Here is a 19,783-nt window from a genome sequence, read left to right as displayed (position 1 = left end):
ACTCAACATGATACAAAATTGGTTAACTCATTTTTCCGTTCTTTTATCTGGAAAAATAAGAGACCAAGTATCAGCTTGATTAAATTGCAAAAACTATGGTGGGGTTAATTTCCTAAACTTCACACACTATAACCACTCAGCCTTACTTAGAGACCTAAGAGATTGGTTACACTGCACTAATATATATAGAGATACTTTGTTAGAAAGTAACTTTCTTTCGAACGTCAACTCGGTCTCCTTCTTACATATGCAGGACCGGGAGATTCCCCAAGATATAAGAGATAACCCTCTCTTATTGAATACACGCAAAATTTGGCATATTTTTAGATATAAATTAAATCTAAATTCTCATAAATCTCTTTTTTCAAACACTCACACTAAACCAGAGTTGTCCAACCAGCGGCCCGTGGGCCGCATGCGGCCCAGCACGCCTGTAAATGTGGCCCAGAAGGAGTTTTGGTTGTGTCAAGGGGGCAGCACTGTTAATGGAAAAAAAAAATCCTGCAAAAAAAAGAAAAGAAAATACTTACCTTGCGGTCACGCGGCCACATCAGCTGGTACTCCGGCTCCCTCCCTTGTCTCCTCCTCCGTGCGGTGCTCGCAGTGAATGTCGGGTGTGATGTCATCATGCCCAACATCCATTGCGGAGCGCAGCACAGAGGAGTCACCCGCACGAGAAGAACAATCAGCAGCACAGAATTGGAGAAAAGAAGAGAAGAGGACAGGAGAACAAGCCGATTAAAAGGTAAGCTAAGGGGTATTTTTTATTATTATTTTAAGGGACGCTGACCAGTGAATAAAAGTCACCTGGTCCTGGAGCATCATGGACCTTATCTCCCTGCTACATACTTCTACTTGTAATACTAATGGGGCATTATATATTATTCTCTTTGGCCCATTATAAGTTGTTATCCCTTAACTAACATAGTGGTGTAATTAGCAAAAAAGGTCACAATTTGGGGTCACAGTGATGTATATGTCAGGTACCGCAGGCCTGGTCAGTGTACCCTGATACACAATGCTTGGCATAAATGCACTTTATTGATATTGCATCGAAACAATACAAAAAGTGATTATAGTATAATAACTAGAGAGGATTTTTTGAACAGGGCGATTTAAAGATAAGTATATGGGGATTTGAAAAAAAAGTGATATATATATATATATATATATATATATATATATATATATATATCACTTTTTTCTCATATATATATGTTATCTATGTTTTCTATGGTTTTTTGGATGATCAGCTATCGTTATTGTTAGTGTATCTTATGTGCGGCCCAAACCAACTCGTCGTCTTCCAATGTGGCCCAGGGAAGCTAAAAGGTTGGACACCCCTGCACTAAACCCTGTTTTTTAAAAATGGCTCATCTTCCTACTCTTTCGGGCTTGGAGAGAATGTGGTATTACTAATATAGGTTGTTTGCTGGAAATTCCAAATAAGCGACCCCTTACATATACCCAGGTGGTAGATAAATTCAATTTTCTTAGTCCCTTTCTCTTTGCATATTTCCAGATACACCATTATATTACTAATGTAATTAGATAATTCTCAACAGATGATTGGCAGAACTCATTGGATTCCCTTTTGTCTCGTAATCCTCCTCAATATAAGGCTATCACCCTTCACTACAATTTCATAAGCGACCAAATTGACCACTCTGAGGTTACAACAAGTCTTTCTCAATGGTTACGCTCATTCCCAGATCTAACATTAGACACTCTTCTGAAAAACCTAGATGTTTATTGCCGTTTGATACCAGCAACCATGCATACTGAATTATTTTTAAATATTTATCATAGATCATATATTTCCCCTCACCACAGTATCATAATGGGCTCAATATATTTTCAACACTGTCCACGCTGTTATGAAGTGGATGCAGATTTATTCTGTTGCACGTGGAGCTGTCCCCTGGTTAGAGCCTTCTGGCTTAAAGTCAAAGCATTCACCTTTACACCTCATTGGGCCATTATGGGCATCCTACCTAAGGGTCAACACGTAGCTAGGGATGGTAGTCATCTTCTTCTGGCCTTCAGCGCAGCGGCCAGAAAGACAATTTTGCTGGTATGGTCACAACCTGGGACTCCTCCCTTCAATGTATTTAAAGAAAAGTTGTTTTATATATTCAAGATGGATTGGCTCGAAGCTTCACTTGCTAGGGAGTCTAAAGTTAAAAATTTCTTTGAAATGTGGGAAAGTTACATTGACTCGCTACAGCTGGATATTAAATCACAAATTTACAATGTTTCTCGTCAACCGCATGGTATGAATTGAGAATTGTTGCTGTTGACCCTAATCTATTGTAAATGGCGGTACTTTCCCGCACGGCAGTAATAGAGCACCTTAAACATATACCTTTATCTTCTATCAAAATTGCTTGAATAGTTCTTGTGTGTGTGTGTGTTATATACATTAAACAGGGATATACATGTTAAGCTCTTTATTGTTATATGGTGTGTTCAAAATTATCTATTGTAATTCACAATATATATTAATTGTACGATGTTACTTAATACATAGTAATTTAAATACTACCATCAATATTTTATTCTCTATTGATTTGCTTCAGAATGTCAACAATAAAAACAATTTTAAAAAAATTCAATATATTTCACATTAATTTACTATGTAGTCACATTAGACTAGAGAACCACGAATTATTAAACCACTAAAGAAGAAAATACGATAGTTCATATGAACCCTTAGGGAACTATTGAGATATTTAACATGTTCACTTTTTAAGTCACCTTAAGTAAATCACTTATTTGACACATAATATAATTGACTATTTCAAGTTTCACTTAGGGAGAATATAAATAATGGTATGCATAGTTATAACCTATTATCTATGCTCTGACTGACCTTTAATTGTATTTAGGACAATATAATATATTGTTTCATTATTTTGACACACCTTACCGAGTTCAGCTGATATTAAATTTGTTACCAATATATTGTGCAATCTAATGAAGGTTAGATATAGAGATAAAGAGACACGTTCAATATCTATTAATTCACCTTTATTTCACTTTATCACTTTAATCACGTTTTTTGCACATATTTTGCTGTTTTTTTAAACCTATATATTGCATTTTAATATGATCACAATAAAAGTAAAATTGTAATATGTAGATAGGGTTATCATGCACTTCATAGAAATATAAATTGAGACTGAGACTCTCAGACTGAGTCCGTTCCAGGCGCATCCTGCACATTTCCACTGACGGGCATGCGCAGTAAGCAACAGTTCCCTGCAGTTCCGTCTGCTTTTCAGACGTAGTGTACACTGCGACAGCTTGCGTCTCAGTACGAGGGAAAGGGTGGAACAAAAAGATATGCAGGCGTGACCATGAAAAATTAAGATACTATGGGCGTCTACCCACAAAAACTACCCTAGTCGGATCAAGACGCAGATGGAACACATGTCAAAAAAGACAGAGAAAGTGCAGCAGGTATTAGGTGGCGCAAGTAGTTAGCTAGCTGTGGGAACTGGTCGCAGCTTGGTAGGGTATTACGAGTGGGACGCAACTGGGGTTGCATGCCACTCGTAATGCCCTACCAAGCTGTGGCACGCTTCCAGTCCTGCTCTTTCATGTACGTCTTAGATGCACATTGCATCCGACTCTAATTGAGGTCCTGAGTGTGCGCCGTCAAAATCAGCATATTTTTCTTCATTTCAGTGTTCATTGTTTGGCTGAGTGGTAGCTCCTGCAATTAATGACAAATAAGATTTCACATCTCTGAATAAAAAAAAGGGGAGGAAAAGGAAATAATTCATTTAGTCATAGTCATAGTCTCCACAATTTATACTAGTGCAACAAACTTTCTCTTTGTTAGATATTAGTTCATTTTTGCTCAGGTGTTTCATAAATGATGAATGCCAGGTACATTGCTCATTGTCCATAGTTTCTGACATAATCAGGGATACATTGTTTGCAAAAACCCTCAAGAACTACTAATAGGTGATGGCTCATAGTGCTTTTCAACCCATGTAGTAAAAACAAATGACAGCATTAATTTCAATCAATTATTATTTTCCTTATTAACTTACTTTGATCAATGTGTACAGTTTTAAAACCTCTGTCACAAGTTTTCCCCATTTTTTTCAGCAAGAAGAAGAGTTTCTCAAATTTTCTGGAAAAAAACAAATGGACCTTCCAAATTGGCATATCACATGCTAGTGTTTCTGATATTTTAAGTCATAACTTCTGTACCTTTTTTAAAATGTTATTCCCTTATTAAATCAGATGTTACTCTAGTCATATTTTGTGATTCATATTGTTAATAGTGTAAAATCTGTTTTTTCAAATGTGACAGTCATTAATCCTTATAATTACTGCTGCATGAGGAAGGCATCTGCTGCTCATTAGGTAAAAACATAGACATTTTCCTTCCTGTCGTTAACTCAACAGGTGTAAATTTAGTACTTTTTTTAGTAGTAGCCTTTATAATTAGAATGTATTTCTGGGAGATGAGTCTTTTGCTCTCTCTTAACAATAATTTGAAACCTCTGCCCTGAGTTTGAAGCAGCAATAAATATGGCATACATGTATATGTGTAGTAAACAACCCCATATCAAAAAGGCATTGGCAATTTTCACAATTATTTACTTAAAAAAAACATAAATTCATAAATAATACATCATAAAATACGTAGGCAATAAAAACAGTCATAAACGAAAAGACATTTGTTGTTGGCGCTTGTCTTTAGCACTGTGTGAAAACAATCCTCCTTTCATTAAACAGAATAGTAGTGTTCAGCTGGACAATGGCAGATTGGTTATGCCTTTAGTTACTAAGTAGTCACATTTCTGGACCTAGACAAATGCAAAGAACAAAAAGAAGAAATTAAGACTTTTTTTAAGGCCGAAATTTTAAATGGGCTGATAAGTCATGTGACATGCCAATCAAACAAATCACGTGACATGTCAATGTGTGATGAATGTAATTGAAATAGTGTAATTTACAGAACTCACACACACGGGTGTAGAGTATTCTCCAGCTGGTTAAAGATGGAGACTTGAACCTAAGCGCCGAAACAGGGATCATAATAATAAAAGTGTTAACCCCATCTATGCTCTTTTAATTACATGTTTGAAAGTGCATTACATTTATTTATACTATAATAAACTTGCCTTCAGCACTTGGCTTATGTGAGGTCTCTTGCAGATCTCTACTTCTACTTCTCTATTCAGAGCACACACATCAACAACATACATTTCCATTATTCCATTACTTTCCTTCATTTAATAATAATGTGAGCATGTAGGGCCTGAATCAATAAGGAACATAAATGCTGATACTTGCTGTATTTTGTGTAATATTGCTCTGTGCATGCCCAGAACTGAACTATACTCCAGATAATTCAGCAATGTCCAATTCATCTTCGACTGCAAAGGACTCTTATTACAGACTATGATTTTTTGGGCAAAACAGGGAGGGGAATTGGCATATTCATGTAGTCAATGTACATTAGGGCATGCCCCGCTCGAGGGCACGCAGCAGCTTCCGTTTAAAACTTTGGGCATCTCTAAGGTACATGATTTTCATTCGCATCACTTGTAGCAGCTACAGGTCTGGTGTAAGTGCTGATTGCTAGCAATGATGGCTGTTTATTGGACATTCACAGTTCTGCCTAATGTCCCATCACTCACGTTCACATATTTTGAAGTACATGCTATTCGGCTTTTTAATCTATTCTCTATAGTGTTGCTGTGATCTATTGCCCCCCCCTGGACCACACCAACAATTTCTTGACATTTCTCTGCATGGCTCCCTCACTTTTTATCTTCCAACATCCCCACCATCATCATTGGTGAATTCAACATCCCCTTTGCTAATCCACCTCCAAATTCTGCTTTCAAAGTATTCTCTCTAATCTCCTCCCTCTGCCTCTCACAGTGGATTGAATCCTCTTCTCATTGGGATGGCCACTGCCTAGATCTTGTTTTCTCTAAATTATGCTCTGTTTCTTATTTCATTAACACTCTTTTCCCCCTCTCAGATCATCACCTAATCCACTACACACTCGCCACCAGTACTTTAAACTCTCTGCTGGCAAGTCGTACCAAGTCTCCTCATACCCATAGAAATCTTAACTCTAATACTTTTCAACAGTTCTCCACCTCTCTCCAAGACTTTATCTCCCCAATTTCTACATTCTCCGTCCATGATATGGCAGTACCTCATTTTCACCAAATCCTCGCAACTGCCTTTGATCAATTGCCTCCAACCACTCTTCATACTCCTCGTTGACTTTGATGTCACCCACAGCACACTAAAGTAACACGATATCTTCAGAAACTTTCTCATAAAGCAGAACATCACAGGTGTAAATCTCATACCTCTAATGATTTCCTCACATATACTGCTATCTACCACTCCTATCAAAATGCTCTGGACACTGCTAAACAAACATTCTTGCAATCTCTCATCTCTGCTCAAGCTTCTAACCCCAAATGCCTTTTTCACACATTTAAATCTGTTCTCCACCTTCCCACCCCAGACCCTCCAACTACTATCAGTGCCCAGGATCTTGGAAATTATATCATCTCCCTCAACAAGCAATCAGCTCAATTCCTACTCAGCACCCTCTCTTCACTTCTCTCTTCGTTTGACTCCACAATGTAGATGAGGTATTTACTCTCTTCTAATCTTCGTACTACTATCAGTGCCCAGAATCTTGCTTCTTACTTCAAGCGCAACATTGATAACATGATATCACATCCATCGACAACCAATTAGCTCAATTCTTTCCCAGCACCCTCTCTTCATTTGATCCCACAAATGAAGATGATGTATTTACTCTTTTCTTATCTGCCTAATTCCTTTGATCCTATACTATCACAAATCATTAGGTCCTTTTCTCTTCTACTCATTCCATTCTAACTAAAATCTGGAATCTCTCTCTCTCCCTTCTGTCATCTTTCTGTCATTATTCAAACAAGCAGTGATTACTCCTATTCTAAAAATACAAAATTGGGACCCAAACTCTCTCTCGAATTACTGTCCGATTTCTCAACTCCCATACCCCTCCAAGCCTCTTTAGAGAACTTCCTACACTTGGCTTACATGCTTTCTTTTCTCACACAACCTATTGAATCCTCTTCAGTCAGGCTTTCGTTCTCAACACTCCACAGAGACTGCATTAACTAAGGTTGTCAATGATTTGATCACTGCTAAATCTAAAGACCATTGCTCTCTTCTAATTCTTCTGGATCTGTCTGCTGCATTTCAAATTGTTGACCACTCTCTTCCCATAAAAATGCTACAAATCCTAGGTCTTCAAGAAGCTGCCCTAATCTAGTTATCATCCTACCTATTTGATCACTCTTTCAGTGTTAATTTCTCTGGATCCACCTCTGCTCCATTTTCTTTATCAGTTGGAGTACCACGAGGCTCAGTACAAGGTTCTCTGCTGTTATCTATCCAGACCAATTCTCTTAGAAAATTAATAAACTCTTTTAGACTTCAGTATCATCTCTATGCAGATGATATGTAAATGAATATATCCTCTCCTGATCTCTCATCATAAATCCCACTCCACAAGCTTGCTACCTAGGTGCGATCCTTGACTCAGAACTGTCCTTTGTTTCCCACACCGACTCAATTCAAATCATGTTGTATACATCTAAAAAACATTTTCAGAATACACACATATCTCACACAAGTCACTGCAAAAACTTTAATTCATGCACTCGTCATTTCCTATGTTGACTATTGCAATTCCTTACTTACTGATCTTCCCCAAATCAGACTCTCACCCCTACAATCTATTTTGCATGCAGCGGCTAGATTGATTTTCCTTGCAAATCATTCTTCCTCTGTTGAGTCACTCTGTCAATTTCTACATACTTCTACTAACATACAACAACTGACCCAACTCCTAAAGCAAATTGTTTTGAAGAATAATCATTTATTAACAAACAGATTGGCGGTTGCTTAATCTGGATCAATTTCAAATATAAGTGAGGGATCGCAGGAGATCCAAAATTGGTTGAACTTGGACTGGTATCTTTTTTCAAACTCATCAACTGTTACTATGTTACTATACATTTTATTTTAATGTTCAATATTTATTTGGACCTCTTCCAAGACAAACAGTATTTTAATATGTGGCACTACTGATCTTAACAGCCATAAACTGCATGGGTATGCTGGTTCTTATAGACAGGGCCGCCAAGAGGCGTGCCATCAAAAGGTCAAAAGGGTTGTAGCCATAACTTTGGGAGCATGGCTGCACATCATTTGGGGTGTGCCTTGCAGGTGAGAGCTAGGCCAGTTTCCTATAGGAAAAACCCTGCATTGCTGCATACACCATTGGCAGAAGTATGCAGTGCCCTATAGATTGTAAGCTTTCGAGCAGGGTTCTGTTACCTCTCTGTCTGTATGTATTACCCAGTATTGTCTTATTAATGTTTGTCCCAATTGTAAAGCTCTACGGAATTTGCTGGCGCTATATAAATAAATGTTGATGATGATGATGCCCGCTCGCAGGAGCGTAACACATGTTCCAGCAGTCCTGACTTTCAGGACAGCAGAACAATAACCTATAAGCAGCATTTTTAGTGGAAGATATGTAGATGTTAGACTGAAACAGACAAATATAAACAAAACAACAACTCTATTTCATACATTTCTGATGTATAGAACAAATAACTAAAAATAAATAACATACATTTTATTTCAGAAAGATTGAGGAACTTAACTTTGACATATTAAAACTTTAAATATCAAAACAATGTAGGTGAAAAAAAAATAAGTGCTACTGTAAATACCTCAAACATCTCCAACCATGTGTAGATGCCATAACACCCAGTTACACATTGAGGTGATAAATTATTGCACAAAGGCTCTCATTACATTGTTTTACCAAGGAAAACCAAACATACAATGTACATTATCAAAACTGCCATGTGACAGCTAAAGCACCATAAAATATATTAAGGTAGGTTGGAGAAAAATATTATTTTTCTCTAATGAAACACTGACATAGAGAGCCTGACTCATTAAATAGAGCAAAGCAAAAAAAATGGAGCAAATTTGCTCTTTGGGAAAACCCTGACGCATTGGAGGGGGAGGTAATTTTAAAATGTGGGGATAGATTTATAGTGGGGCTATCAAGTATATCAAGTATTTGTGTGCTACATAAAAAAACAGTCAGTATTTAACTTATGTGTAAAATAATTAACTAGTATGCACTCCTTGCATTGCAGCATGATTTTGTCCAGGAGAAAACTTATTTATTTTTTTGCCTTACTTTTCTTAATGAATCAGGACCCACATGTTCGCATGTTCATGTCTCTCTTCATAAAGGTCCCATAGAGGACTGCAACAGTATTTTTTCTAAAAATAATTTTGTTAAGCATGGAGAGTGTTCAAACTATCATTTTTATGAAAGCAGCAATTCGGCCTTCAGCTATGGCGCAGAGGATGAGGGCACCTTCTGGAGCACAGCTCGTCAAGAATCTTCTACCCAATTAGTTCGGATGCAAAGAATCAAAAATAAAAAGTGTGATGAGAGGGTAAGATTGTAGAGAATGAGGAGGAGTAGAGGTGGTAGGGAGGAGGTCAGTAAGATGGATGGTCAAAACACAGCAGGGGTGGCAAGGACATTAAAGAAGATGAGAGGGCAGTGAGGGAGAGGGGCACTAAAAGAGGTAGAGAGTAAGATAGGTTAGTAAACAAAATTAGCAGGGCTTAGACAATGACACATAAAACACAGTATATAATATATGCATCCAATCTTGTTGTGCCCTTAATTTTAAGAATGAAAAAATGAATGAAAAAGCATAAATGAAGAAAACAGCCTGAAAGCAACTTCTGCATGCTCACATCACTCATCCCAAAATGCCCCACATGTTCCTCACTTGCTACAAAATTCTGCCACATACCCTCAGACTCCGGGCTTAAAAACAATGTATTTTATGGTCAGTAGACGTTAACTAATAATTGTATTTCACTGGAATAAAAATGTTTAAGCAACTTTTTTTTGTTTGTTTTATCATTAATGCCTGTATTATTAGCAGGTGACATTAATTGATTTTTTTTTTATTTCCTTTGCACTCTTTTGCAAATTTATAATCCACATAGGTATTGAAAGTATCCTGCAGCAGCTTGTGTAGTAGAGGACAGCAGACCTATCCCGGTTTCATAACAACATGTATCTTTAGATCTGTGCTTCATGAATTCGGGAATACACAAAGCTCATACAATACTAAACGCGGATTGCACTTAGAATGCGTGCCTTGATGAATCAGACCGAAAGACTACAGCCAAAAGAATAGCGGGCAAATAACATTAGGTGGGGACAAGATAGAGCAAATAAAATAAGAGGAATGTGATTATCTAAATTAGTAGCGTAACTTAGTAGTACTGTATCTGGTTATTTCTAGTAATTTATGTGGTTATTCGTCTTTACCGGAAAAAATGAAAAGTAGTAATTCCTGCAAATCACCCTTTATTAGCTCGCCGCTTGGTACATTGTATGTTGTACTGTCAAAGGACTCCACAATCGATAATGGATAGCTTGGACACCGTTAGAGTGCAGATTGAGCTTTATATCCCCAATTGTTTTTGTACATGTATATACGTATATATATATATATTGTGGCACCACTTGTGGCAAGAGCCCGCTACTGCTGAAGCACACTCAAACAACTTCTTCTTTTTATGCAGCTTTATTGTCAGGGTGGTTTAAAATGTATTTGACACCATAGGATATTCACAGCAGATATGGAGACCCTCAACGCTAGCTAGACATAGACAATCTCCCTCAAGACCAGCCAGCTTCCCCAGCGTTGGTCTCTCTGAACAAATAACACAATCTAGCTTTTATACATGATACTCCTCCCCCAGCCTTAGCTTGATGGGCAGGTGACACACCCACCTTCTCTTTAAAAGGAAACGCCCATCACTGGCTCTGTTTGCACTAACAGACACACCGTGTCTGTTTGCTGAGAGGAAGGAGCTATCAAATCATGTAAGTTAACCAAACTTTAAACTACACATAAGTTTTTACCTGGTTTAATCTCAACCTAGGTGCATAACTGCGCCAAAGTTTTTTCTGCTTGTATGCTTTATCTGCCTCCCTTTGTTACAATATATACATATATATGTATATATATATATATATATATATATATATATATATATATGTATACACATATATAGATATATATATTGTGGCAAGAGCCCGCTACTGCAGAAGCACATGCGTACAACTTCTTCCTTTTTATGGTTCTTTATTGTCAGGATGGTAATAATGTTTTGACACCGTATACTTGCACAGCAATTATGGAGACCCTCAACGCTTACTATACATAGTCCAGCTCTCTGTCCAGATCAGCCAGCTAGCCCAGCAATTTAATTACAGCCTAGATCCCTAAAAAGCAATAAAATGCCCGTACATCGGGTAAAGTAAAACAGGCTTATCTGTATAGAAAGCGCTTGCAGCAGTCCCCTCAGAAAACTCTCTGGAACTGGCACATGGGAACCTCCTCGCATCAGCTTCCACCAAAATACAGAGCCTCCTTCAGAACCTCCTTGACGTGTTTCGTCTCACAAGAGACTTTATCAAAAGGGTATATACAGTTTTCTGAGGGGACCGCTGCAAGCGCTTTCTATACAGATAAGCCTGTTTTACTTTACCCGATATACGGGCATTTTATTGCTTTTTATGGATCTAGGCTGTAATTAAATTGGATTATATCCTATAATAAGCCTGTCTTTCATGCACGCATTATTGACTCTATTTATATGGAGTTTAGTTGTGTAGTTCCTGTTTAAGAAAGTATTCAAAGTCTGGGGGAATGTACCCTTGAGAGGCTAATCATTGTATTATCTTCTAAATTGGCTATCTCTACCACGCACGCACTATACTTATTTTACCAATGTATTTGGAGTTTAAATGTTAACCTCCTGTTAAAGAGGTGAAGCTTATCTAAATCAGGTGTTGAAATACTGAGGGAATTAACCTCTGACAAACGAATCACCCTATTTTATCAACCTTAGAGTGTCTGGATGTGACTCATTTTGATGGTATCACACTATGTCTGGCGCTTCTCTTTTTGTGTCGTTTCTATGTGTATATATATGTAGAGCAAATCAGAAGGGATGGGGCACCACATAGTATAATACTGTATTTTTAGAAGCACTAATACAGTGACTATTCCACAAGCCCAGAAATGAAAATCTCCACGTGAATATACTGGAGTATCAGTGTAGAATAACAGAGTAATCAACAATCAGTGAGGAAGATGGAAATACATAGAGCGATCACCACTCTAAAAAAGCACCAACACCTTAAATGTGCAATATGCGTACCAGATATAAAAGCTTTATAGCTTATCTGTTTATACACTTTAAAACGCCAACACCTTAAGCATATTATATATGCGTACCAGAGAATATATCTTTAAAGCTTATCTGTATCATTTGCAGCAAACAGCTTCCATCAAGCAGGACATCTGTGTTGGTCTCAATATTAGAAAAGAAGAGCCATCATGGTGTAGTATATCAAAATACACATTTAATATAATAAGAACCTTAAGGTAACAAACTCACATGATAAAAGATATAAAAACACAGTGTGCAGGAATTTCTGTCCACAATGCAGACCATAGAAACCTTTCAGGAGTATACCACAATATTTGAACTGCCAATTCCAATGATACTTGCAGTCTTATGCTGTAGCTCCGCTGGTAAATAAAGTCCAAATAGCCTCAACGCGTTTCGTCTTGTAAATGTAAGACTTCTTCAGGAGGGATTAGAATAATGTGACTCTCCTAGTCAAAATCTTAAATAGTATGCGCCGCGCCATCTTGCGCATGCGCACAATGAACGTTCTCCAACGTTCAGCGTGGGGGCGGCACACAAACGTGCTCTGCGTGGTCACATGGCCAATATATACAGAGAATTAAAATAATGTGACTCTCCTGGTCACAATGTTAAATGGTGTGCGCCGCGCCATCTTGCGCATGCGCACAGTAAACGTTCTCTGACGTTCAACATGGGGGCAATACACAGACGTGCCTTGCGTGGTCACATGGTTAATATATTGTATATATTGTATATATTATTAAATGATACAGATAATCTTTAAAGATATATTCTCTGGTACGCATATATAATATGCTTAAGGTGTTGGCGTTTTAAAGTGTATAAACAGATAAGCTATAAAGCTTTTATATCTGGTACGCATATTGCACATTTAAGGTGTTGGTGCTTTTTTAGATTGGTGATCGCTCTATGTATTTCCATCTTCCTCACTGATTGTTGACTACTCTGTTATTCTACACTGATACTCCAGTATATTCACGTGGATATTTTCATTTCTGGGCTTGTGCAATAGTCACCGTATTAGTGCTTCTAAAAATACAGTATTATACTATGTGGTGCCCCATCCCTTCTGTTTTGCTCTAGATTTTTCCAGCTCACCATCTGGATCTTGGGAATTGGCAGCCGCCTGTACAAAGGCAGATCGTTATTCTATAGAGACTTTATTGGGACATTTCTATCAATCCAGAGTTACGCGCTGTTATATCTAATTGTTGATATATATATATATATATATATATATATATATATATATATATATATGTATATATATATATACAGTCAAGTCCATAAATATTGGGACATCAACACGATTCTCATATTTTGGTCTCTATATACCACCACAATGGATTTGAAATGAAACAAACAAGATGTGCTTTAACTTCAGACTTTCAGCTTTAATTTGAGGGAATTTACATCCAAATCAGGTGAACAGTGTAGGAATTACAAAAATTTCTATATGTGCCTCCCACTTTTTAAGGGACCAAAAGTAATGGGACAAACTAAACAATCCTACATCAAACTTTCAGTTTTTAATACTTTGTTGCAAATCCTTTGTAGTCAATTACAGCCTGAAGTATGGAAGGCATAGACATCACCAGACGCTGAGTTTTATCCCTGGTAATGCTCTGCCAGGCCTCTACTGCAAATGTCTTCAGTTCCTGCTTCTTCTTGGGGCATTTTCCCTTCAGTTTTGTCTTCATTAAGTGAAATGCATGCTCAATCGGATTCAGGTCAGGTGATTGACTTGGCCATTGCATAACATTCCACCTGTTAGCCTTAAAAAACTCTTTGGTTGCTTTTGCAGTATGCTTCAGGTTATTGTCCATCTGCACTGTGAAGCGCCGTCCAATCAGTTCTGAAGCAGTTGACTGAATATGAGCAGAGAATATTGCCCGAAACACTTCAGAATTCATCCTGCTGCTTTTGTCAGCAATCACATCATCAATAAATACAAGGGAACCAGTTCCATTGGCAGCCATACATGCCCATGCCATGACACTACCACCACCATGCTTCACTGATGAGGTGGTATGTTTTGGATCATGAGCAGTTCATTTCCTTCTCCATACTCTTCTCTTCCCATCACTTACAAGTTGATCTTTGTCTCATCTGTCCATAGGATGTTGTTCCAGAACTGTAATGGCTTTTTTAGATGTTGTTTGCCAAACTCTAATCTGGACTTCCTGTTTTTGTGGCTCACAAATGGTTTACATCTTGTGGTGAACCCTCTATATTCACTCTTGTGAAGTCTTCTCTTGATTGTTAACTTTGACAAATATACACCTACCTCCTGGAGAGTGTTCTTGATTTGGCCAACTGTTGTGAAGGGGTTTTTCTTCACCAGGTAAAAAATTCTTCTGTCATCCACCATAGTTGTTTTCCGTGGTCTTCCGGGTCTTTTGGTGTTGCTGAGCTCTCCGGTGCGTTCTCTCTTTTTAAAGAATGTTCCAAACAGTTGATTTGGCCACACCTAATGTTTTTGCTATCTCTCTGATGGGTTTGTTTTGATTTTTCAGCCTAATGATGGCTTGCTTCACTGATAGTGACAGCTCTTTGGATCTCATATTGAGAGTCGACAGCAACAGATTCCAAATGCAAATGTCACACCTAGAATCAACTCCAGACCTTTTACCTGCTTAATTGATGATGAAATAATGAGGGAATAGCCCCCACATGTCCATGAAATAGGTTTTGAGTTGATTGTCCCATTACTTTTGGTCCCTTAAAGAGTGGGAGGCACATATAGAAACCGTTGTAATTCCTACACCGTTCACCTGATTTGGATGTAAATACCCTCAAATTAAAGCTGAAAGTCTGCAGTTAAAACTACTACCGTTATTACGGTAATAGTTAGCTGGATTTCAGGGAGCTGCGAGCTGAAATCCAGCAAGAAAATTAGCGTAATAACGGTTTTTCCGCGCACTATTACCGTAACAACGGTAATAGTGCGCAGAGAGCGAGATTTTCGGCATTTCCGCCAACAATTGAATATGCCCCATAGTGTCTTGTTGCCCAAAACTATTTGCTATCTATTTCTGCAGGAAAGAACACTCTCATTTGGTTTGTAAAGGGAAAAATAATATATTTTTATATTTAATTTAAAATTGTATTTTGTATTTGCATTTGTTTTGAAAATGCAACTTTACATTTAATAACACTGTCAAAATACTATTTTCTTGTGCGTATATAATACTTCATTACATTTCTATATTTCTATATTGTATAGTGTATACAAACAAATAGATGCGACTTTCTACATTCGCTGTCACGAGAAATATTTATGCTATCTCTATGCTATCAGTATGCTATCGTGGGATGTAAGTATGCACACTTGTTATGCCTGACATATGCAATGGCTCAATCCTTGGCTCGATCTCCTGCCTTCTCTGCCCCTTAGAATAGGTTCCAGAGGATTCTATCCGTTGTAAGCCCTAAGGAAGGGAATTAGTGGTAGCTTGAAGGAAGGGAAGGATACAGAGAAAAAAAGCTTCATATATATATATATATATATATATATATATATATATATATATATATATATATATATGTAGTCAGACAAACAACATTTGCTTTGATATCACTTTGTGAAACATTGTCTTCTTCATAGCTCACGGTGTTAGAGAGTCTTTAATAGTTAAAACTTACTTAAGGTTAGGTCACAATAGTTTTCTGTAGAAAAAGAAAAAAATACAGATTCAAGAAGTTACTAAAACGATAAATCACTTTTTCTCTGACTTTATGTAAAACATTTCATAGCAAAGTATAAGTTATAATGTTTGAAAGTATGTATAATCTTGTTACCTCACTGTGAACTATTGTAATAAAGGTTAGGTACCATATTCACCAAAATGCTCACCAGATTCCAGAACAATAATCAGGAGACAGGAACTGGCTTTAAGCTAGTATTTTAAAATAACAGCATTACAACTGTTATTGAACTGACCATTGGCCCTGTTGATATGTGCATGGTGTGCCTCTAGTTATACTGGAGTATCATTAAAGAAACCAGGTTAGTGAAAGAGAGACCATTAGAAAGTGAGCTAGAAACATATTTTAGGGGAGATAAACAATATAAAGTCTAAAATTCTAATGTTTTTATTGTTTTATTTGCTATTTCTTACATATATTTAGCTGCCTGTCTGGTAAATTGCTGCTTATTCAGTAGCTAAAAATTTTATAGTTTCCTCAAGGACATAAATACATGTTTTGTAATGTTATGAAAGTGTTATCTTCCTGTCTTATGTATAATGTGTCTGAGCAATAAAATGAGCTGTAAAACAGATTTGAACTAGCTGGTGTGATGTTTCTGGACAAATTAACTGCTAATAAAATTTCATTTATTTGTAGATACTGGCAAATGTAATTATTTTTATCTGTGGCAACTTGGCCGGAGCCTACCACAAGCATCTTATGGAGCTTGCTCTACAGCAAACATATCAAGATACATGCAATTGTATTAAGTCCCGGATTAAACTGGAGTTTGAAAAACGTCAGCAGGTAATGGCAATTTTTATTGTATGCCTCACTCTTACTATTTCAAACTGACCTTTATTTGCAGTACAGAATAAGTTGTGAACATATCTAAATTTTCTAAATGTGAAAAATATAACTTGCAATAGCTCCTAAAAAGATATAACAGGTGCTGGATGTAAGAGCAAAACAGTATGTATCTTTTACAGCCAAATATAGAGAGAATGCACACACCAGACTTATTGTATCATAAAGTGGTTCTGTTAAGCTTCACTTTTTGTTTGTTTACAGTATACACACCAAGGGCCAGATTAAGACATTGTAGGCCCCTGGACTATGGGTACTGTTAAGCCACCAGTAATATCGGATTGAGCATAAATTGCTTGACAAATGTTCATCTTTATATACCTACTTCATCTTAATATTTTCTCATTTTTAGAGTTATGTGCAATGCAACTATATATACAGTGGTCAAAGTGGAAATGTAGAATAGTTTTACAATTATCATCAGGTATTTATATAGCGCCACCAATTCTGCAGCGCTTTACAGAGAACTCACTCACATCAGTCCATGCCCCATTGGAGGTTACAGTCTAAATTCCCTAACATACACACACACACACACACACACACACAGACAGACAGAGACAGAGAGAAATAGAAAGAGACTAAGGTCAATTTGATAGCAGCCAATTAACCTACTAATATGTTTATGGAATGTGGGAGGAAACCGAAGCTCCCAGAGGAAACCCACGCAAACACGGGGAGAACATACAAACTCCACACAGATAAGGCCATTGTAGGGAATCAAACTCATGACCCCAGTGCTGTGAGGCAGAAGTGCTAGTCACTAAGTCACCGTGCTGCCCACGTACGAATGAAGACAGAAGAAGTGGTGGTCAGAGGAGGGATGACAAATTTTAGCCCTGGGGGCAATACTCAACTCAGCAACCTATTAGAAACATTTTAAATGAAAAAAATGCAGGTGGCCCAGTTACACAGCCCACGCTAGTCCATTTTGGGACCGATCCAGGAAGCAGATGCCAGCCTGCCCCTGGTGGTGGTATGGCATACATAGCAGCCCACTTTGACCACTGTATGTATATACTATAATTATTTAACTAAATAAACACAAATCCATCACTGCTGCTGTTCAGATAAGCCTTGCATACCTCTCAATAAACTACTAGAAAGAACAGTGCTGAGAGAATAGTCTAGGTGATTATATATATATATATATATATATATATATATATATATATATATATATATTTATATATATATATATATATACACAAATTGAAAAATATTAATACATAAAATGCACTTCAGTCTGCAAACATATTAAATTGTCATTACAGTAAAATTCCTAGTTCAAAGTTCTCTTTTACCTGATCTTGCAGCATAGACAATCTGTTCTCTCTTGCTTTTACTTGGGGGGAGCATTCAATTGACCGCATTGTTCATGAGAACAGCGCAGCCCGTGCACTATTACCGTAGTAATAGTGCTGATTTTTGCTCGAAACTCTGTGTTAAAAATACAGAAATAACGGTAATAGTGTGCTGGCCAATTTAAATCCCCCTTGGAGCGTTGTTGTCAGTTGGCTGGATTCAGGAAACTTGGAGTCCTGTATTGAAAATGTTCAAAAATTGTATTACAGTGCAAAATGTTAACAACCCCTGAATGCTTCAAACACAACACTCCATTATGACCAAATAGAACAGCCCCCTAGTACAGGCATATATGGACAAATAAAATATCTGAAAATTATTTATAATCACATACTAACATTTACCAGCCCTGAATGTCTAGTATTTAGCATTCTAGTGACCGTTGAGACCACAGAGAACATCCACAATACCGCCACACAATACAGAGATCATACCCCCACAATCTATTTTACCACCTTTTCTTGCCAGTCAATTCATCCCCCCTTCAACCATTTTTATCAACCCTCACCAGACTGTTTATGACCCCCCATCCATTTCATCACCCACCCAACCACCCATCAACTCCCTCCTGCAGTCAATAAATTAGCTTCCCCTCCTGCAACCAATTCATCAGCTCCCCTCCTGCAGCCAATTCATCACCCTCCTGCAGCCAGTTCATCAGCCCACCCTGCAGCCAATATATCAGCCGCCCCTGCAGCTAATTCATCACACCCTGCAGTCAATTCATCAGCTCCCCCTGCAGCCAATTCATCAGCCCCCCTGCAGCCAATTCATAAGGTCGCCCCTGCAGCCAATTGATCAGTTTTCCCCTGCAGTCAATTCATCAACTTCCCCACCCCCCTGGGGGGCCCAATCCCAATGTATCACCTCCCAATCTCAATGTAATCCCAATGATTGGGATTCCCAATCCCAATGTATTACCTCCTCCTCTCCCCCCCCCCCCTGATATATAGAAACAGCACTTACTTTGCTGTCTTCTGGTCCTCTTCACTGCAGGCTCCGGTACTTCTTTCTTCTTGCTCTGTCAGTGCATAGTCTATGTGCTTAGTGTGGTCACATGAGAAGTGATAGTCTAAGAACATCATAATTAACAGCGCAGCACCCACACTCACAGGGCAGTTAATAACATCAGATTTGCTGTTAGATGTCTGAAGGGATACAGTGAGTCAGTGACGGTTGAGACTATATATACAAACATAATTTTGTAAATATTAAAGCACACTAATCTCCTGAAACACTTCGTGCTGCTGTTAACACTGCTATTATCTGATTGGCTACAGCTTGTTCTGTGCCTATCCAAAACCACACATGGATGACAGGATAAAGATAGATAAGAAAAAGATTACCTGCCCTTGTCAAACAAAAATAAAAAAGCTCTTTTATAAAAGTATACAAAATTGTTTAGAATTAGAAGATCACATATGACATGAAGTTTTATGTCACTTTGTATGTACCTTTCAGTATAGTATAAAAAAAATATATATATTTCTACGAACCTAAATTTTTAAATTAA

At 37.6% G+C, this 19,783-nt stretch overlaps 1 protein-coding gene across 1 annotated transcript in view; it reads left to right on the top strand.

Annotated features, from left to right (window-relative positions):
* Nucleotides 1–19,783, top strand: part of ADCY2 (adenylate cyclase 2) — a 1,242,889-nt gene that overhangs the window by 497,383 nt on the left and 725,723 nt on the right. Inside the window, exon 4 of the mRNA XM_075212755.1 lies at nucleotides 16,696–16,845. Coding sequence (XP_075068856.1) covers nucleotides 16,696–16,845 — 150 coding nt within the window. The remainder of the gene's footprint in view (nucleotides 1–16,695; nucleotides 16,846–19,783) is intronic.

The sequence above is a fragment of the Mixophyes fleayi genome, chromosome 5 (assembly GCF_038048845.1).
Source record: "Mixophyes fleayi isolate aMixFle1 chromosome 5, aMixFle1.hap1, whole genome shotgun sequence".
Taxonomy (NCBI): Eukaryota; Metazoa; Chordata; class Amphibia; order Anura; family Limnodynastidae; genus Mixophyes; species Mixophyes fleayi.
Note: the sequence above shows the minus strand (reverse complement) of the source record. Positions and strands in the feature narration are given on the sequence as shown.